This window comes from Poecilia reticulata, linkage group LG3 (genome assembly GCF_000633615.1).
Source record: "Poecilia reticulata strain Guanapo linkage group LG3, Guppy_female_1.0+MT, whole genome shotgun sequence".
Taxonomy (NCBI): Eukaryota; Metazoa; Chordata; class Actinopteri; order Cyprinodontiformes; family Poeciliidae; genus Poecilia; species Poecilia reticulata.
Genome location: NC_024333.1, coordinates 20,493,351 through 20,515,247, shown reverse-complemented (window position 1 = coordinate 20,515,247; position 21,897 = coordinate 20,493,351). Strand labels below are relative to the sequence as shown.

At 40.7% G+C, this 21,897-nt stretch overlaps 2 protein-coding genes across 2 annotated transcripts; both read left to right on the top strand.

The window, feature by feature from the left end:
- Positions 1-265: 265 nt before the first annotated feature.
- On the top strand, positions 266-7,644 carry LOC103462565 (fibulin-7). The gene is made up of 8 exons (XM_008405446.2): positions 266-519; positions 2,838-2,997; positions 3,087-3,257; positions 3,749-3,874; positions 4,510-4,686; positions 4,765-4,902; positions 5,345-5,480; positions 5,922-7,644. The coding sequence occupies exons 1-8, from the start codon at positions 451-453 to the stop codon at positions 6,283-6,285; spliced, it is 1,341 nt and encodes a 446-aa protein (XP_008403668.1). The 5' UTR covers positions 266-450; the 3' UTR covers positions 6,286-7,644.
- A 909-nt stretch (positions 7,645-8,553) lies between these two features.
- Positions 8,554-21,251, top strand: kif7 (kinesin family member 7). Its single transcript, XM_008405444.2, has 20 exons — positions 8,554-8,729; positions 10,048-10,424; positions 10,593-10,790; positions 10,879-11,278; positions 11,362-11,709; positions 12,537-12,729; positions 12,813-12,968; positions 13,088-13,246; positions 13,770-13,909; positions 14,105-14,211; positions 14,558-14,698; positions 14,770-14,975; positions 15,080-15,277; positions 15,972-16,097; positions 16,195-16,371; positions 16,466-16,681; positions 16,817-17,023; positions 17,882-18,080; positions 20,029-20,190; positions 20,619-21,251. Exons 2-20 carry the CDS (start codon positions 10,094-10,096, stop codon positions 20,996-20,998), a joined length of 4,044 nt encoding a protein of 1,347 aa, XP_008403666.1. The 5' UTR covers positions 8,554-8,729; positions 10,048-10,093; the 3' UTR covers positions 20,999-21,251.
- The last annotated feature ends 646 nt before the right edge of the window (positions 21,252-21,897 follow it).

Below are 21,897 nucleotides of genomic sequence, written 5' to 3'. Positions count from 1 at the left end.
TGCATCAAGAGTCATGGAATCTGCTACAACCTTCAATAGCCTCATGTAGGTAAAAGTATCATCTTCCTTAAAAGTTCATAAAACTTGATGAATAAATGGTTTAAAGCAGTGAATGCAGAGGGCAGGGATGCATGTACAGTATGCACACATGCTCCTGCAGAGGGCACAGCTTCTCTACGGGTTCACATACATTTAAGCTGCTTGCATAGAGGGGAAGTGCTCTCCAAGTTAAGTGAAGGGATAATAACATGGTCACATTTTTCCTCCAAAACTCTTTCCCCTGATTGGTTGCTGTAAAGTAAACCCAGCATTCCACACCATTTAACTACGGCAGTTTTTCCACTCAGGACTATTTCCTCACCTGATGTTCCTGCTCCCTCTCAGGGAAGCTCAGTTCAAGTTCACTCTGCTGATAGCTTCCAACACACCAAAGGACCGCGCACTGGAAACATGTTAGCATCAGCTGTGAATCTCATTGCTTTGGTATATGTGTGCTCCCTCCATTCTGCGTTTGGACAGGTAAGAATCTCTACAGAAAAAAAGTTCCTGACTAATGTGCAGAATGTGTCGAAATGTGAAGTTCAGTTTAGTTTCAGTCTCTCATAATAACATTTGCTATTAAGGGTTAACTTCTCACAAATTCCTTTATGCTCTGAGGTACTCATGAGTATGATCATGAAAGTTCTCGCTGTACTAAAGAGAGAAAAGCTTCTTTTCCCTCTGCTTTGCACGCAAGCTTCAGGAACAACATGCCACAGTCCGCCAGGGCTGAAATCACGACCGTATCTGTGCTGTGCTTCACTGCAAGGCTGCAAAACATTTCCAGGAAGTTCAGTGTGTCTGTGAATGACTCTCTTCACTTCATTACATCTATAACTGTACCTTCGTGTGCAGTATTTGTTTGCGTTCTCCTGAGATGTGGACAGCATGAGCAGGTTTATAAATAAATGTAAGAACATGAGCATGATCATTTGGGTCCTTGAAGCAGTATATGTACCCATATGCTGCTTATTTTGGTTTGATTTGTTTAGATTTTTACTGTAATTCCGTGCCGACTGTGGAAACATTAGTGAATTAACAGGAAGCCATGTAAAATCCTGTCTAGCGCGAGCAGAAAGAGGCCTTTGAGAGCAACACTGTGAACACCAGCCTCCATCTCCACCAGATGACTGAAGTCTTTCCAAACCTCCGCTGAGCCTGTTTTTTGACAAATATTTGCGTTTCTTGCATAACCTCTGCTGGACGAAAACACTAATTGGTTGTGCAAAAACATGCAGGAGAGGCTGGGCAGGTGGTGCAACGATAGAGATGAATGAATGAGTGTAATGAAGGGAAACGTGTAGCCTAAAAACAAGAATCTAGCCCTCCTCTCCCTCTACATCCACTACCATGTAGTGATTTAACAGATGGAAGGCAGCTATAGTCCAGACTGAACCCAACTGGTTTTGTTTTAAATCTGCTTTTCAATGAAAGTAACATACATGCAACTCTGGAATGAAATTAAGAGCCCACTGCACTGAACCCCATTGAAAACCTCCTAGTTTTTCCAACAAATACTGATTTCTGAACTCTTCCTGAGTTAAAGCATTAGTATTGTTGTTTCTAAATGAATGTGAACTTGTTTTCTTTGTATTATTTGAGGTCTGAAAGATCTGCATCGTTTTCGTTACTTTCTGCTAATACAAAATTTTTGCTTGTAATTTCAGAGGCATGTTGTCAGTAGTTCATAGAATAAAAGAACAATGTGCATTTTACTCAAACATATATACCTATAAAAAGTCAAGTCTGAGAAACTGATCATTTTAAGTGGTCTCTTATTTTTTTTCCAGTGTTGTATATGTATGTAATTTTATGACTTTCACACAGAACATTTTAATCCCAAAATAAAATCTTTATGATTTGATGTAAACTCTGTCATTGTAAGGGATAAATAAGTTATATTCCAGGGTCACCCTATATTTAGTTCCACTTATATTCTCACCAGCACTAAAAGTAATCCCACAGCATGATGCTACAACTACTATGTTTAGCACTTTGCGTGCTGACCAAAAGGTTTTGGTCTCTTCTGATCAGAGCGCCTTCTTCCAGTGTTTGCTTGTGGAAAAAGTTGCAAATAAAACCTAGAATTGGTTTCATTCAACAAAATTCTGAACTCTATTTTCTAATTCGGTGATTTTTCAAAGCTTGTTGTGGTGAAAGGCACATTTCCGACCACTTTGCCTTTTTACACTACTTTGTATTGAACGATTGCATAAAACCATAATGAAATGCATTGAAGTTTGCAACAGTCATTTTACAAAATGCAAAAAAAATAGTGGCTATGAATGTTTTTCGAAAGTACAGCATGATCCACACATGAACAGCTAAATAGCACAAATCTTCATTTTACGCATATGTTTGTGGCCATACGCTGAAGCTCTTTGCCATCTGGAAGAAAAAATGTTCATGGCGATTTATATGTAGTATTTATTATTTAATAGATCTAAAAAAAGTTATCTTGCTGGCTCATCGGTAAGTGACAGCAGTGGCTTGCGGTCTCTCACTTCAGAAGATCTTTCACCGTAGCTAAATATTTATTTTCAACAGACCCCAGAAGGAGTAATTGCTGCAATGGAACAGAAATAAATCAAGGAAACCAGCGTTTCCTTTGAAGAACATTTCAGAAGAACTTTCTGTAATTTTAAACATTCGTAGAGCAAGCTTTTGAAGAGTTTAGACCACAACATGCAACCAATAGATCCTGAGGTTTTAGGGTCTCTTGCAATCTGCTGCAAAAACTACTGAAAATCTGCAACACTGCCGTTCTGAACTTTGCTTACTGCTCTGCTTTGTGCCAGGACTGTCCAAACAGACAGGAAATCCAAGGTACGCTGAAGCAGGTGCAGAAGCTTTTGTCGGCCCATGAAGCCTCCTGTTTGCAAAGTCTGCGCAACCTGAGGAAGAAAATAAATTTACTGCAGAGCGGTACAGGGAAGCAGACAGCAAAATCTACAAACAGTAAGCTGAAATGTAGATAGATGAATTTGAGAAAAAGTGAATTTTAATTTTACGTTGCCGTTTTTGTTTAATGTCTGTATTTTTGCAAGGTACTTGTCCGAAACTCGATGCACCCATTAATGGGAGGAAACTCGGCAAATCCCACGGTGTCGGCCATGAGGTCCACTTTCTGTGTGACCCCGGGTATGAGATTGTGGGATCAGAAAGCAGAGTTTGTCAAGAAAGCCTCACCTGGACTGGCCAGCAGCCGACATGTCGAGGTTTGAGTCGAGTCCTGTGCTGTGTGCCCTTCTCTCAAACAATCACTTTACTCTCTCGTCACTTTTACAATCCTATCTGCCTTTCATTTTGACACCGTTTCATCAGAAATGCCACAGTTTTCCACATAAAGGTGCATTTTAAATGCGCTCTGTGATCACATTTCTTTTTTTTCATATGTTGGTTGTTGTCCAGAGAAGGTCTGACATGGGATATTCCATTCCAGCCTCTTTGTCCCTCCTGACTGCTTCCTGACTTTGACATAACAGCTCACAGGCTTTTTGATCAAACATATGTTTTCCTACAAATTGGCAACTCCAAACATTAGTCTTCATTTGCCCAATTATTTTCTCATATTTCTATCTCGTGCATCCATATGTCGCGATGTCCTGGTGGCTCGAGGATCAGGGTTATCAAGTTGCACATGTCACGTGAGCTGCAGCGTTCAAAAGTACCAGCGGTGCGTAACCTCGTCTCTGTCTTCCTCCCTCAGACTTCAATGAGTGCGCATCGTCTCCCTGCCTGAACGGTGGGACGTGCGTGGATGAGGTGGACCAGTTTTCTTGTGTCTGTGCCAAAGGCTGGGCTGGAGAGACCTGTCAAAGCCCTGTGCCGACATGTGAGTTTAAAGCACAACATGCCCGCGCTGCGCATGTATGGGAATGGTACTTTTCGTTTGCCAGTTCACCTTCATAATAAGGTAGTAAAACATTAAGATTTTGCTCTTGAAATAAAAAATTGAATTTGCAACACATGTAAATGCAGTTACAATGTGACTAATTAAATTGTCTACGTCAAAATCTGTCCAAAAGACACGAGTTTCTTCAATGTTTCAGTTTTACAAACAACACAGACATCTTTTATTTGCGACAAATCTCCAACAGTATGTTTGGTAAACACTATTGCTCTCATACTTAAAGACCTCTTGGATCGCTGAACCAAAAATGCTATTTTTCTGCACACATCTGAGAGGTGGGCCAAGCAGAGGCATCTCCAGCACTCCCACTGCAAACGTGCAACGTCTACACTTCTGAGTATGAAAAGAAAAAAAGAGGAATCAAAATACTGTTACGGAATTGATCGAAATGCTTCAATCCTTTGCCGTTGGCAGCTCTGACTGATCTGTCTGTCCCATTGTGTGAGACTGAAAAATTGGAGTTGACACACAAACGGTGCTCTGTCAAAGAAACACTGCATCAAACTGAAAGCCTTTTCTGTGTCTGACCACCACTTCTCAACCCTCCTCTCCTTCAGTCTTTATCACCACAACAAATACTTCTGCTGGCTCCACTCTGGCTGCTTCCACCGTACCAGCTGCCACGACTGGGGCGTACGTTCGTCCGTCACGCTGCACTATAGTGCAGGGAACCACCCACTGCACCTGTGAGCCAGGATACACCATCTCTGGCAGAGACAGCTACAGCTGCACAGGTACGCTCCATAGTTAGTTGAACTCTAACCACAAAAGCCTGTTTAGGATGTCTGATGTGTGTTCATTGTGCGTTGCAGATATAGATGAATGTGACCTCTTCCATAATGGACCAGCAGGAAAACTGTGTTTGCATAAGTGTGTTAACACCCCTGGAGGCTATCGCTGCTCCTGTCCTGCTGGGTATAATGTGACTCGTGACGGACGCAGCTGCAAAGGTGAAGAAACACTTATGGAGATTGGAGACCAGCTTACTACGTCCATGTCATAGAAAATGAAGTTGAAACATCTAAAAATGTGTTTTAAAGATACAGGACAAGCAAACTGAGGCAAAAACCACAAAAAAGTGATGGGGTTATGAAAGAAGTGGGTGCAGCCTTGACGTAAAAGGAAACAAAGAAAACGATAATAACATGCTATTAAAAATGTGATGTTTTTAAACTGTGCCAGTACCTGAAGACTACCTGTAGTGTATTAGGAAAACATAAAGTCCTGTATTTAAGCTAACCCTTTTAGACTGAGAGTCAAGAATATGTATTTTTATGTGCATAAACTAAAAAAGATACATATAGTTTTATTAGCATCTTTTCTTCTCAGTTCGAACAACATAAAGTGTTCTGTTTAATCATTGAAACTCCTGGTCCTTTTTCTTTCTCACAGATATTGATGAGTGCGCTACCAGGCAGAACAACTGCACAAACGACCAGATGTGTGTTAACACATACGGTGGCTTCCAGTGTGTTCGGGTGGACTGCCCCAAAATCCCTCATGCAACATATGTCAAAACATCACCCATGTGAGAGAAACCTTTAACACTGTCTCTAAAAATCAAGTAAAAGTCGGTCTATTTCTATTTAGTTTCAACACAAAATAAGGAAAATAAAAATTCAGCGCATATAGTCCTGATAGACATATAAAGGGTCTGATCCCAGAAACCAAAGCTCCTGTTGTCTTTAATGCACTTTGGGGAGACATAGCTCAGACACTTTATATTAACGTTAAACTGTGTTAATAATACATATATTCACAAACACTTAAATTATTTTAAAAATCGTTTTAAATATTTTACTATAACAGTTTTATTGTCATAAGCATTTCTTCTCTGAAGATCATGCTCAGTCTGAGGTGATGCAACGATGGATGGATGAGAGCCTAAGTTAACTTTGACAGCAATGAAAGGAAAATACGATATTTAACGTAGAAAACAAACTTTAAATTCTCCTTTGTTCTCTTCCAGGCGTTGCGAACGTAACCCCTGCCCTTTGGACAACAAAGCCTGCTCTCAGACCCCAACCTCCTTTTCCTATCATTACCTCGCTGTTGTGTCCAACCTGTCTGCCCCGCGCGTCATGTTCAGGGTCTCGGCCCTCCGTCAATTGGGCGACACGCTTCGCTTCACCTTACTCGGGGGGCGGCAAGCACGCCGCCACTTCACAGTCCAGCGCTCAGACCGTCAGACGGGTCAGCTAATGCTGGTGAGCCCCGTCCAGGGCCCCACCACTCTGGAGGCGGAGGTGGAGATGAGCGAGCTGGAGAGACGGGTCCAGCTGGGAAGGTACATCACCAAAATCACCATGTTTGTTTCCCAGTATGAATTCTAAACAAAAAAAGAAAAAAAAAAGTGAAATTAATATTTTACTAAGATTAAGAAGATTGTAAGTTATACAGAAAACCAGCATTTACATGAGGCAAAGCAAGACATAATTAAACTGTCAGTCCTGAATAAAACTACCAAGCATGCTGTGACGATATGGGTGATGAATACATGATGAGTGAACATTACATAACTATTATTTTGCTGCTTTTTATTCTGGTTTGAAGACTTGTGTGGTAAAACTTCATACTTGTGCCTCGGTGCAATTATTAAATATCACGTAAACAATTTAAAGTCTGGCCTTTCATTTGTAAAACTTCAAAAAAAGAAAAACATGTTTGTTAAAATCTGTAAATACACTGAAAATAAAGTGAAACATGCTGCAAAAACCAAGGAATGCGTTGGAAGACCTGATAAATGTGAGCAGTGGTTGTTAAAAACCATGAAGTACGACAGGACAGAGCGAACACTGTTTAGAGCAGGGGCAGCTGAAATTAAGCTGCTGAAAAGGGCTTCTGTGATTAAAGTGCAAGTATAAATTTAACTTTAGAAAAGGCAAAAAAAGTAAATGTTCCACGAACCCCAAATGCACGATCTGTGTGATTGTTTCTCTGTCTTTTTTAATGGAAGATGAAGTGCCTTCCAAAAGTATTCATAAAGCTTTAACATGGTCACATAACAGCCACAAACTTTAATTTATAATGTTAGTTATTAAATCCGACAGGAAAGCTGCATAATGCAGTGGTAAAGTGTTGCATGAACACAGTGCAGAATCTGATGTGGCCTGAAACCATTTTTCAAAGAAGCTGTCATGATCTACAGGTGTTTTGGTTTTCATTTGTGTTTATATGTTGTTGATGATGTCCTTAGTGCTATGTTAATTCAGTTTTGCCATATTACAGTTAATTTCTTTGTGGGCACTAGAATGATGCTGCTGTATAAGGTCATTCTTTTGTATTTTCTTAGTTTAGCTAGGTGTTCTGTTCTTTGTACGTTGGATTTTGTTCTCCTATAATAAGAGTTTTATTCTTTCCCTCCTCAATTTGCAGTTTCTTTGAGTGTAACTCTCTTGTGTTATTAGTCTGTCCCTCTGCTTACCTGCATGCATTCTGCCCCAGCTGGTCCTCGTCGTCTCTGATTTGGTTCTATGTTATTTCCTTAGTATATGAGCTCACTTTTTCTCACTGTTCACCCCTCCTGACCCCACTAAGGGACAAGGGTGTCAAGAAAATGGATGGATGAATGGACGGGTTCTCACTGTTCATCTATGGATTGTTCTGTTCATTATGCGTTTCCTTGACCTGCTCTACCAGTGTAATTTTCTGTGAGTTTTCATTATTTTATTAAAGCATCCTGTTTTGTCACAGTGTCTCTCTGCATTTGAGTACTTTATAAACACAAGCATGACAGAAGCAGCAGCCAGAGGTCAGTGGAAATCCACAGCTCAGGTGGAAGAATATTGAAAAGACAAATAATAATAGACTCCACTGTGGCATAGAAGAACGCCATGTCCTGGTTGCAGTTTTCAAGCACATGACAGCAAAAAATTAAGGTTCTCTCTTTGGATAAATCAAACTAAGCTATTTCGCCAAAAGCCAGAAATTATATTTCTGTTATTATCACAAGTATCATAAGTAGTATGAGTTTATTGTCCAATAAAGCGTTAGTTACCATCCATAGACCCAAAAAAATCCCACTCATCTACATCTCACATTTTCTATATTTTACTCCTATATTGTTTTTCCTGATACAATAATTTCTACACAAACTGAAACTGCCTCCCACAACCATCTATTTTTATTCCTTCAGCTCCAAAACATGTTCTCTGAAGTGGACAGCAATAAGAGTATAATAATGAGTGATTACAGAAATTAGTATCCCAATCTGAACACGGTACTGTCATCAGAAAACATTACACTCACTTTGGGTTACCATTGGTAGTGAAATTCGGTTTGTTAGTTGGCTTATTATGCAACACTGCCCCCTAATGTTCAGAGCTTAGACGTGACGACGTGCCCGTAATGACTTAATCTAACTCGGTACTCTTCAAATATTCCAAACAGATGTATATATTTTTTTTTTACTATGATGATGAAAATAAATCATGCTATTATGGCTCAAGGAACTGGTATAAAACACCAGGATTTTTCTTTTGAGGGGGGGGGGATCATTTTCACTAGTGTCTAGGTTGTAGTAATAGACCTGATTTCCTACCTGCTGGTTGGTGATTCCTGCATCCACTATATGGATAGTGAGTCTGTTTTCTGTATCTCCGCCTCTAGCACTGCAAAGAGGAGGTTGTAATTCCTGCTTTCAGCTCTATTATGATGATGAGCTACTAACCCAACATTACTACAGGGCTCCTCCCATTGACTGGCCCCCAACTTCCATTCTCCTAAAAAAAAAAGGAGAGAAGAAAGTCCAGTGTTATCCTACTTTTCCTACCCAGACGTAAGTTGTGTTAAATGCTATTTCCAACACTAACTTATAAAAAACAGAGCGTGCGGTGTAAACTTACCCTTGTGAACTTTCGCAGAGTAAACATCGGAGTTAGGGTGACTTTATCCAGCTTCTTCTTCTGCAGGGAAGGATTGTTTTTAAACGGCTAACTTTAGCTTAGCTCTGAAGATGTTGTTGAAAACAAGCACTCGTGTAAATTTGTTCTATGTACTTTTGTATTTAACTAAAATATAAAAAGCTAGCGACCTTTAAGTTTGTTTTTGTCACTTTTATATTCACGTACGGAGTTTACTCTGTTACAAACAATGGCGAGCTAACTGTTTCCCTGCTAACAGCAGCGCTGCTACTCCGCTGGGTTGAAAATAACAGGTTTAATGCGGATTATTGCTTTATAATTAACGTACTTGAAGGAATATATTGTAGCGCATACACTTAACATCTTATTTTCATCAACAAAAAATTATGATGGCAGTTTCTTGAGTAATTTCAGACGGGAAATAAATACGAAGATGTCCCACTGTAGAGACTTAAAAGTGACTTTTCTTGTCACTTTATCAAAGTGTTGCTGGAAAACTATTTATTTCAGTAATTAAATAACTTTTACGATCTATTAATAATTATGTGCTTAAAATACACAACTTAATTTGATGTCGTTTCCATCCAAACCAAAATTATTTTGGAAAATGATACAATTTACAGATACGTTTTGATACCATAAAACCAAGTCGGTAAGTCTACCATTATAATGTTATTTATTTCATTACTCTGATTTTTATGCAGCAGATATGCATTTGCATCAGATTTTAATTAACTTCTGCATACCCAAAAAACTGATATTCCTAGATTTGTAGCTGTTTCAAATATTTTAAATGCAATTATTGTGAGCTATTTACTGACGTTTCTAGAAATATATAATGTGGTGAACATCTATCTGATTGTGTCAGTTGAACATTTACAACCATTATGATGAATTAATTTAATAAAAAATAATTATTGTCACTCTTTGATGGGTTTCACTGTAATTATTGTGATAAGCAGTTCTCTTTTTTAACATAGTTGGGCTTTTTTTCTTTTAAAAAAGTAATATACTTCTAAAAGTAACTTTCTAACTTTAGCAAAAGTAATCAATTCTTCCGTTAAACTTGTTATATTTTTGCTATAAATGGATTTTTAACATGTAGAAGCTTGAATTAAAATATTTCAAGCTGGTTATCAAAAATAATAAATATTAGTGTCTAACATTCAGCAATCAGATGACATTAGATAAGCTGAAAACCATTCTCGGTTGATTTTTCTGCTTTTTCCAAAGATGACAAGTACATAACATTGCTGCGCGGAGGAGGAGGAGAGACAAAATGTCTCCCAAAGTCCCTGCCGGCCAAGGCAGAGGGGACTATTCTGCCGTCCAAGTTGCAGTTCGAGTTCGTCCGCTGCTTCCCAAGGAGCTCCTGCACTGCCATGAGAGCTGCATCACCGTGGACCCAGAGCTGAACCGCGTCACCCTGGGTCATGATCGCCACTTTGTTTGTGACTTCCTGTTTGAAGAGACTTGCTGTCAGGAGGAGGTTTATTCTGCCTCCGTCCAGCCACTCATAGATGCATTCTTTCAAGGTTTCAACGCCACAGTGTTCGCCTATGGCCAGACAGGCTCAGGCAAGACTTACACCATCGGAGAAGCTAATATTAGTAAGTTTTTCTTTTTTTCTCTCGTTGTAGTGCGTTTCTTTAAAATATCATAGTATTATTGCTATTCTTTCTCATTGCAGTGCTTGAGCCCAATAAATGTCCTTCCGTTCTGCATTCGGCTTACAAATTTGATACCATGCAGTCCTGAAAACCTACCTTCATGTTTAGGTTCCTTCAGAGACGAGGAGCAGGGCATCATCCCCAGGGCTGTTGCTGATGTTTTCAAGCTGCTCGATGAAAACGACCTCACAGACTTCTCTGTACGAGTTTCCTACTTGGAGGTGTACAAAGAAGAGTTCAAGGACTTACTGGAGGTGAAGACGGCCAGCAAGGACATCAATATCCGGGAGGACAAAGGGAACATTGGTATTGTTCACCTTGCTGATTTTTATGGTGCAAAATAAATGTAACGTAGTATTTGCTACTGTAAACTTAATGTCGCGTTGCTTTCCAGTGTTGTGTGGGGTAAAGGAGAGTGAAGTAGAGGGTCTTGATGAGGTGTTGAGCTTGCTGGAGTCAGGAAACACAGCCAGACACACCGGAGCAACCCAGATGAACCCAAACTCCAGCAGGTCTCACACCATTTTCACCTTGCATATGGATCAGCGTCGTGGAAGCACTCGGCTTTATGCAACCGCTGGAAGCACTGGACCGCAAGTGTTGTCTTCCAAGTTCCACTTTGTAGACTTGGCTGGGTCAGAGCGGATCTTGAGGACTGGTAACACTGGAGAGAGACTGAAAGAAAGCATCCAAATCAACAGCGGCCTTCTGGCTCTGGGTAACGTCATTGGTGCACTGGGTGACCCAAAGAGGAAAGGCTCTCATATACCATACAGAGACTCTAAAATTACAAGGTATGTCTGTTTAGGTGATATTTTCCTCGAGAAAAATGTTCTTACATGACAGGTCTTACAAAGTAAATTTTTGTTTCAACTAGGATACTAAAAGACTCGCTTGGAGGAAATTCGAAAACACTGATGATTGCCTGCATCAGCCCGTCATCCTCAGACTTCGATGAGAGTCTGAACACACTGAACTACGCAACGAGGGCCAGAAACATTCAAAACCGAGCCACGGTCAACTGCAAGCGCGAACCGGATCGTGTGGAAGGACTGGAGCAGCAGATCAAAGCCCTTCGAAGGGCTCTGGAGAACCGTCAGCGCTCCGAGACACGAATCATTGCTCACGCCGATCCAAATCGGAGGCCTAGAGTCGGAGAAGCAGAGATCAGCAGGCTGCAAGCACAAAGCGCTCACTACAGGACTTGCACAGACACTGCTTACAGGTCCAAGCACATCTACTGAAGGAGTTAACCTGAAATTTTGATTATAAAACCATTGGTTGTTGGCTCACACTGCAAAAACACAAAATCTTAGCAAGTATTTTGGCCTTGGTTCTTGTGCAAATATCTTAGTACACTTGAAGTAAGATAAAACCACCTTAAAAGTAACTTCTCAGAAATATATAGGAGCTTGCATTATGTAAATAATTCTTTAATATTGATTTTTTAAAGTAATAGTTCCACTTTGAGGTTTTTACACTTAAAACAAGATATTTTCCCATGTTATAAGTATCACAAATCTGATAGTGGAATTAGTACTTTTTCAGAAATCTTAAGCAATCTTGTTACTTAAAACAAACTCCTGTGCCTTGCTGAATATTTACTTGATATTTGCACTTTAAACTTGACCAAAAATAGGTAAGATGTTTTTTTGTTTTTGCAGTGTAAGAATTTGCAAAGATTGAAATCAGAGACAAATTCCTTTGTGGTTTTTCCCATATTGACAGGACAGTCGTTGTTTATAAAACCGAACCCTTGAAGGTATTGTTTAATTAAAAATATATATATATGAAAATAAAATTATAGCTTCTGCTGTTACAGTTTATGCTATGCAATTTTTAAATCCCCATTGAATCCAGATGAACAAAAATGTGGAAGAAAGTCAGTTAATTGGTGTCGATGTGTAGATTTTCTTCTGGTCCACTGATCAATTTCTACTTGAATCAATTTGTTGTTTTGTCAGGTGTGAAATTTGTCTTCAATCGCATTGATTTCAGCCCATTTAGCCATTCGGATGACTTGTATTGATCTGTTCTGTTGGTGTGCGACAGGTTGCTGGGGGAGCTTCAGAGCGAGGGGACTTTAACCGCAGAGCAGAGTCTGAGGGTGAAGGAATGGCTGTGCTCGGTGGAGGAGGAGCGGAGCGGACTCACAACCGCCTCCGGACCAGACAGCGGCATCGAGAACAGCTCCACCGAGGACAGCGTCGCGTTGAGAAGAGCAAGGCCTTCCATCAGGAATCAGGTCCGTTTCTTTCAGATGGATTTTAGTCACAGATCGCTGACTTGTGGGTAGTTTACCGATTTGTCTAACAACTCCTCTCACAGGACACGGAAGCTGTGGAGCAGAGCTGGGAGGATGATCAGGACAACGAGAAAGAAGAGAGTGTTGTTCGTCTTCAGTCGGAAATCCAACGGCTGGAGAAGGAAAACACCGATTTCTTAGCAGCACTGGAGGACGCTATGGAGCAATACAAGCAGCAGGTTAGATGCACTTTAAATGTGATGCTCCTTTTTAAAAGGAACTAAATTCTCCTCTAACTTGTTCCCCCAAGATGGCGCATAAGATTATATTTACAGGATTTTCTTTTCTCGTCTATCAGAGTGACAAGCTGCAGGAGCAGCAGGACCTGATAACAGAGCTGCAGTACCAGCTGTCCACTCTGGGGCTGATGGGTATGGGGCTCAACTTGAGATTTAGACCACACACCGCCCCCATGGGCTCCATGCAGCATGGGCAGAATGGAAGCACATGCAGACAGGTGACAAACTTTTCCCACTTAGAGAAAATCTTTTATTGTCTTTAATTTGGCTGCAAACTTGAACAACATCATCATTTTTGCAGATATACACCAAATCAGATCTCCCACAATATTTAGAAAAGTTTACTTATGGATCACTCTGACTATTTTAATGTGCAAAACTATAACTTAGTTGAAGCTGCGTTTCCACACTGCATAATCCTGATGAAGGCATTTTCAGTGAGATAATTTCCATCAAACAACATGAAAGGACATTTAAGCTCCTTTTAAGATTTATTTATCTTTTTGCCAACCCAAATATCACAAACCAGTCCCCCATAATCACCAGATTTATGGCTTTGGAGATAATGCTGATAACCCCCAAAAATTAAGAAAATAACTTTTTTAGTAGGAATGTTGATCCCGGCGTTCACAAAATGAAGTCAAGGCACAAGTTTTGGTTTTTTAAAGTAACAGTCTTGTGTAGTGCTTCAAATTAGTTGATGTTTAATTTTTAACAGTTTTCTGTGTGTATTATCAACAGGTGAGCTTGATGGGTCATATTGGACAGGTTCCTGATCAGGATGGGAAACTTTATGAGGACCAAGAGATCCCAGGGGGAGCAGAGACCTGCTACAGGGAAAAAGAGGCCAGTCACCCAAACGTCAGCCAGGAGAAATGCAGGTAGCGTCATCATGTAAAAGTACAAGCAAAAATATTATTATTAGTTGCTAAAAAAACAACTAAGAAGCCCTGTATTCTAGCAATCTTAAGTAATTTTCTGCATTATACGATTTCATGATTTTTGAGGCATACAATGATGCGAATCACTGCGACAAGCGGATTAAAATGTGCACTTTAAACCGTTTGTTGCATCAGGCCGGTGAACCTGACCTGGACCAAGCGGGACTTGCTTGCAGGAGGACTGAAGGCTCCGTCTTCTCAGGCTGAGCCCGATCAGCACCCATGTTTAGCCAGAAAGGCATGTAAGTCTAAACCCTGAAAATCAAAGTGATTACATTTCAGAGAGTTTTAATTAATTTTCACCTGGAGGGCAGGAGTTTTCAGAGACTGCTGATACAAGTGCAGATTTAATTTTACTCTTGGTTATTTCTGAAAGATATCATCTTTAAATTAATCTGTATTTTGGTTTTAATTACACACCTTCATCAGTGTAGAATAGCATTAGTTTCTGATGATTACCAACAGATACAGGCTGCTGTATCATTTTATTGTTTTAACATTTTTCTTCAAGGTTTGCGGGTCTGAATATGAGTTAGCTCAAAGCTTTGACCCGTTTAACCTCACATATGTGCTTTTAAATCCGTGAAGCTAATTCCAGCAGTGGGGAAAGTCTCAGAAGCTTTGAGGGGATATCAGAGTGTGGACTTCTTCAGGCACAGCAGAAGATCAGGGAGCTGTCTGTCACCATCCGCATGAAGGAAGAACTCATCAAGGAACTGGTCAAAACAGGTAGACGCCCTGCACCTCCTGTGGAGTCCATTCCTTTTATTGTTTACGTCAGCTGACCGCCTTTCCTTTAGGGAAGGACGCTCAGGCCCTGAATAAGCAGTACAGCCACAAGATCTCGTCTCTGGAAAGTGAAGCTGTTCAGGCGCGTCTGGAGCTGCAGGAGGCTCAGCGTCAGCTGCAGGATCTGGAGAAACAAGAGAGAGAAATAAGCACAACGGACAAGAGCAGAGCGCAGGAATGTCGCAGGAAGATAGCTGCTGCTCAGAGCAGAGTTCAGGTTGGACTGATGAGCTTCTCGATTTAAACGGGCATGGATTCATGTAACGCCTAAAGTGAAACGTTAATGTTTTAAACGTTGTAATATTTCTGTTTGAATGCTAGGTGCTCAGTCAGCGGCAGAGGGATACGGCTCGCCTGGCCAACCTTCCTGTCCAGAGCGAGCGCCGCGTGTCGGAGCTGGAGAGGAGCGTCCAGTCCATGAAGMRGCAGCAGGAGCAGCTGCAGAGGCGCCTGCGCGAGGAGAGCCAGCAGAAACGCCGCCTGGAGACCGAAATGCAGCGAAGGACTCACAGAGTCAAGGTAGAGCTGAGCAACACGAGTTGATCAAAAGTTCTTGTTTTAATAAACAAACTAAGGGTGTATCAGTTTGACCGGGTGGAGAGTGTGAAAAAATGCCAAAGCTTCACTTCTCAATGTGAGGAACAGGCGAGGCAGCAAGTTGTTGTTCTGTACAAAAACCTTCAATATTCGGTTCTCTGGATTTCCTTCGGCATTTCCTACGTCATGCAAACTGCACCGGGCTTAACTAGCAAGTGAAGCAGGACTAAAGTTTTCAGGTGGACCAGAGTTTAGTCTGCATCAGAGTTCAAATGAGATTTCACACCTTTTCGAATAAAGTGGACGATCTGAGAGAGCAAACTATGGTCCATTTAAAGTACACCGAACACCTATCAGGTGAAAATTTCTAAACAATGTATGTCACTATTAAATATCTGTCAGAAATTCACAGGTTATGGTTTCAGTTAAGACTGATTCTTAACAAAATATAAAACAGAAAACTATAAATACAAAGATTTCAGGCAGCTGGAACAATTACCCTTTTTTCAAGAGCTTTTCCAATCAAAACCAACTCCATAACACCTTAAAACAAAGAAAAAAATCTAAAATGAGGCTATGACAATGAAATAAGGCAAGAAACATCTATTTACTATGGAATGTTGCAGTTTTCCTCTATTTTTACCCCTAATAATCTGCAATATGTTTGTTGCTACAGGAACTTGAGATAAAGAATGAGCAGCAGCAGAAGATCCTGAGAATAAAGACGGAGGAGATTGCAGCCTTCCAGAGACAGAGGCGCAGTGGAAGTAATGGATCTGTGATTTCATTAGAAGAGCAACAGGTGAGACGAAAAACCTGCCTGAAGCAATGGTTATTGCTTCAAGTAGCTATGAAGAGTGGTGGTTGTCTAATTTTGTGTCTTGACCCTGCGAGGGCAGAAGATTGAGGAACAAAAGCGCTGGCTGGATGAGGAAATGGAGCGTGTTCTAGATCAGAGGAGGGCGCTGGAGGATCTGGAAGGAGAGCTGACGAAACGAGAGGAAATCCTGGCCAAGAAGGAAGCTTTGCTGCAGGAACGCAGCGGCCTGGAGACCAAGAGGCTCCGCTCCAGTCAGGTATCAACAAACACAAACAACTTACTTACTTATTCCAGCTTACTCGCGCTGTCGGTTTATAATCAATTTCCTTCTCCATCAATGTTTTGTCCAGGCCTTGAGTAAGGATTTGGTGACACTTACTGGGCGCATCGAGACCCTGGAGCAGGAGCTAAGTGAGAGGAACGGCCTCCTTCGCAGCAGCAGCGCTCAGGACTCCCAACATATACGGCAAGAGATCTCGAACCTGCGGCACGAGAAGGACTCGCTGCTCAAGCAGCGCGTCGAGCTGGATGATAAACTGCGGAAGGGAAACCTGCTCTCACCCGAGGTCAGTTCATCCTTTAAGCCCAACCTTTTGCTGTGAACGAGGCGTATTGAGCAACCGCGTCAACGGCATCATTAACCATCGCCGCAAGTTATTTCACATCATCATGCTCAGCTGTTTACTGGGTTTGTTTTTCAGGAGGAGCGAACTCTTTTCCAGCTGGACGAGGCGATTGAAGCGTTGGACGCTGCTATTGAATACAAGAACGAGGCCATCACTCAGAGGCAGAGGCAGCTCAGGGCTTCTGCCAGCATGCTCTCCCAGTGGGAGATGAACCTCATGGCCAAGCTCAGCTATCTGTCCGCCTCCGAGACCAGAGCTCTGCTCTGCAAATACTTTGACAAGGTTTGTTAAAACGTCGCCTTGTTCTTTACATGATGTACTGTATATGTGAGCTGTTAAATTTAATTAATTAATTGTACAGACATGCTCTAATTGAGCAGCTGAATGCTGAACCTATAACTGAAATCTGCCACATAAACGCTCTGAACTACGGCTGCAACTAATGATTATTTTATTAATCAATTTTTCTGTAGATCCTTCTGAGAGTTAATGGGATAAAAATTTACTCGTTCTGCAGGTGTTTTTGTTTAACCATAAGACTTTGTTATACAATATTTTAAATACATTAAAAGATGGATTCAAACAATTCGGTTCATTTTTTAAAAATAAGAAATTAGCGTTTTATTGCCTAAAATTCAACAACACGCTTTACCGAAGGCTTGATCGTTTGTATTAAAAGATTCATCTGCAGCTAAAAAATACTTCTAACGTCAACATGTGAAAAGCTCAGCCCTTTTCTGCTTAACCTAACATCAATACAGTGCTTGGCTGATTTGTTGATTATTTTTATTTTATATTATTATTGGCTTGCAAAAGGTTCTTAATAGGAAATAAAAAATTTTTACACCATTTGAACCAGGTGAAGTTAAAACTTTGCCACTTGAGAATTCTGGATAGAACACATTTACAGACAAAGAAGGTTTTTATATCTTAATTGCAAAATGTATACATTTTAGTAGTTTTTTTTTTAGTTTTGGCTTAATTTCAGCTCTGCCTTTTTTATTGTCTTGATATTCTATTTAATGATTAATCAGTTACTAAATTACGCCATGATTATTTTAACAATCAATGTATCATGATTAATCGGATTAATTGCTTCAGCCCTACTCTGAGCGGTATCGGTGTGTCTGCGCTGTGTAGGTGGTGTCTMTGCGTGAGGAGGAGCGAAAGCTTCAGCTGGCGCTGGCYGAGCTGGAGATGCAGCTGGACGAGCAGCAGCGGCTGGTGCAGTGGCTGGAAAACGCCCTCGACCGCACGCAGCTGGACACAGACCGGCGGCTCACGCAGCAGCAGAAGGAGCACGAGAGGAGCATGCAGCTGCTGCTGCAGCAGTGTCGAGGTAAGAGCCACACCCAGGGCTACAAAAACTATCATTTAACATCACAAATCCTTCCAAACTGACCTCGCCAAGAGTGGAAATTATAATCACTCCTCTTGCTAAAAAACATTTTTTTGAAAATCCTTTTTAACTTCAAAAAACACTTTTGAGATGCAAAGCCTGTAAAATAAAGAAATAACTCAAATAGAACCTGCCTGACAGCATGAAGTAGACAAAAAGGTCATAACACTCCACAATCTAAAGACAATCCAAGAACAGATTAGGAATAAAGTCACTGACATCTTTCACTCTGGAAAAAGTGTTTGTTTCTGCCAAAACAAGTTCTTGATGATGACTTATCGAACTGATAAAATAGCACTTCAGAACATCATGCTGACAGTCAGACATGGTGGTGGCACTGTGATGGTCTGGGACTTTGCTGCTGCTACTGAACCTGGGTGACTGTAAAGAGTTTAACCATGAACTCTACTCGAACCAAAATGTCCTGCCATCAAATCCTGACTGGAGATTGAGCACATTTGAGTTATTCAACAGGACGATAATCTAAAGCACACCAACAAGTTCACCTCTGAAGCACTAAACAAAATTAGATTTTAGTTTCTCCATGTTAAATGGAATTGAGGTGCTGCAGCATAATTTTAAACAAGCAATTTATCCTCCTAAGTTTGACTTAATTAAAGCATTTGTACAAATCAGAGTGGACCAAAGTTTCTCCTCGATGATGTAAAAGATTCCTTTTATCACAAATGCCTGATGGGCGCTGTTGCTACCAGACTCGGCGATTGTTGGGTGTGTGAGAGATGGARGGGAGGGGGAGTACAGGACACTGGTGGACGGCTTTGTGGAGTGGTCTGAACAGAATCACCTGAGGCTCAGGTGATTCTGAGATCACCATCTCTCTCTGGTGAGATGGTGATCGACTTCAGGAGGATGAAGACGCCTTCACAGCCACTGAAGATTAAGGTGGAGGTGGTGGAGGACTACAAATATCTGGGAGTGGTGATCGGCAACAGACTAGACTGGACATCCAACACTGACGCAGTGTACAAGAAGGGGATGTGCAGACTCTATTTCCTGAGGAAGCTGAGATCATTTAATGTGTGCAGCAAGGTGTTGGAGATATTCTACCACAGCGTTGTTACCGGTGCCATTTTCTTTGCTGCTGTGTGTTGGGGAAGCAGCATCAGAGCCAGCGACTCTTAACTGACTGAACAGGGTCATCAGGAAAGCTGGCTCTGTACTTGGACTGAAACTGGAGAACCTGGAAAATGTGGTGGAGAGGAGGACAATGAAGAAGCTGTTGTCTATCATGGTCAACAAGCTGCACCTTCTCCACCACACAGTGGACAGACAGCGGAGCACTTTCTCGCACAGACTGCTTCAGCTCCATTGTCGTAGGGACAGATACAGGAAATCTCTCCTGCCACAGGCCATCACTTTGTATAATAAACGTTAAGTCACCATTGTACAGATTTGTCTTGTACAGATTGTTCACAAAGCAGTATTGTACAGATTATTAATATTCACTGTTCATATTGTACAGAATCTTACATTCTATATTTTATAGCATTTTTATATTTTATTTTGTTTTTTATTTTAACTTGATCTGTGTGTATGTGTATGCTGCAACTGCACAGTAATTTCCTGTCTGGGATGAATAAAGTATTTCTATTCTATTCTATTCTATTCATAGCATAGCCATGTATTAGATTTTTGAAAATTGCTTGTTCATACTGGGCAAGGTTGGCTTAAATAGCTTTCACTTAATAAATAAAATCATCATTTGAAAACTTATAAAAAAAAATATAAGGAAGCAAATCCAGTTTTGCCACTTTGGAAGTACATTTGAAATTCAAAGGTGAAACTAGAAATGTATTTACTGAAGTCTTTGTTTGTATGCTATGCTGTTATAGATAACAACTGTAAACCTTTATGTTTGGTCGTAAAGAACAAATGGACGAGGGCCTGGCGGGACGGCGGCGGCAGTACGAAGGACAGATCCATAATCTCACCAAGGAACTCAACCACTACAGGACAGCAAATCTGGAACTCAGCAACAAACTGCGAGATCTCTTTGGTTCAGTTAGTCAGCCTAAAGAGCTTCCCAAAGGTAAAGTCTAAATATCAGGAATACAGTTTGACACTAGTCCAAATGAAGGATTGTTACTTTGGCTAGAAACACTTTGCATGTTTCTCGGTACATTTCACAAAGGCAGTTTACTGGTGAAGCACCATTTCCAATGTAAACAATCATCAGCTTCTCAGTAAATTGAAGACAGTTTAGAGGTTCATAAAATAATGGAAATGAAAGTACTTTTAGGACAGATCACTTTGGTTGTGATCTTAGATTAGCTGTTTGTTTTGGCCTCTGCAAATAACCAGTCTGGATTTACAGGTAATCTTTTAACTATCTTTGAACAATCTCTGTAACCAGATGAAGATAACGGCTCCAGATAAGCAGACTTTTAGCCCACTGCCCCAATTGCATGTGATGATTTTCTGCACCTCCTAACACTTTACCTTTGCACTGTCTTTCAGTCTTAGCCTCGGATGCCAAACCTACAAACCTGGGCAGCCGAAGCCCTGAGGACGGTGCTGGAGGCAGAGGGACGGGACATCCTGACAAACCCAGCAGGTCCAGGGAGGAAATGAGAGAACTGGTGAACACGCCTCTTCCGTCCACCTGGAGGCGCTCTTCTCTCCCATCAGAGGAGCCTGCAGTCATGGAGGAACTGTGGGTTCAAGCAGCCGGAGACTCTGCTGTTAACCGTGTAGTTCAGACGGGGATGGGGAGCTGGGGGCCGCAGACCCCCCTGCCTGCTGTTAAATCCCGCAGAGAGTCTCGTCGCTCCAGCCTCAACTACGCACAACAGCCATCAAGCAACGTGTTGATCGACGTACGGAAGAATCCTGTATGAGTCGAACTGAATCCACAGTGAAACTTTCCCTTTTGGTGGCTGAATTATGTTAAATTTGCTATTCTGTTTTTTTTCTTATCCAGTTTTGTATTATGTTTTCAAAGGAAATTCCACTGATTTTTCTGCAAAGCACTTTTTCTTAAAATAAAATTGTTCTCATGCTGATATTAAGTCTATGTACTTACCATGTTTATAGTTTTCTGACTTTTTTTAACATTGTAGTATTTTTTATAAAAAAAAAACATTGAACACATCTTGGGCTCGCCTTTTGTTTCTTACTTTKAAAMAAATCTGTAATATAGCCCTGTGTACATAGACAGTGGATATGAAAAATCTCCAGATTTGTTAGGTTGTTATAACAGAAAAAATKAGTCAAGAATGAATCATTTAAAAACTTTTTTGTGACATTTATCCTGCTCCAAAACAATTTWATCAAGATAAATTTATTTGTCTTTGGTATTTAGAGATTTCAGTCAGATCTGGATGCCTTTTATAAATTATTGATTACTTTCTTTAATGCTTTACATTTTTCTAAAACATTTTCCAGTCAGATTGTTCTCATTTGTAACATCTTGAAACTTTGACTCTAGCTAAAAGGATGTGAATTTCAGAAAAATCTTTCCAATACAGCTGAACTCACTGAACATTTAATTATTTTTAATTGGGTAGATGTGATGTGAAATTAAGAAGACTGAACAATGAAAGTGAATCTAAAGGTAATTCAGTTGTTTCAGTGTCTTCTGTTTGTTTTTTGCCTTTTTTTATTAATGTAAAATGAGAYAAAAAATAATTTGACCTAACAGAATAGCGCACAGTCAGAATACTATTTTGTGCTAGACTAGTATCCAGACTAAACATTAGAGGGCGGTATAACAGTGCTGAGCTCCTATACGTCTTTG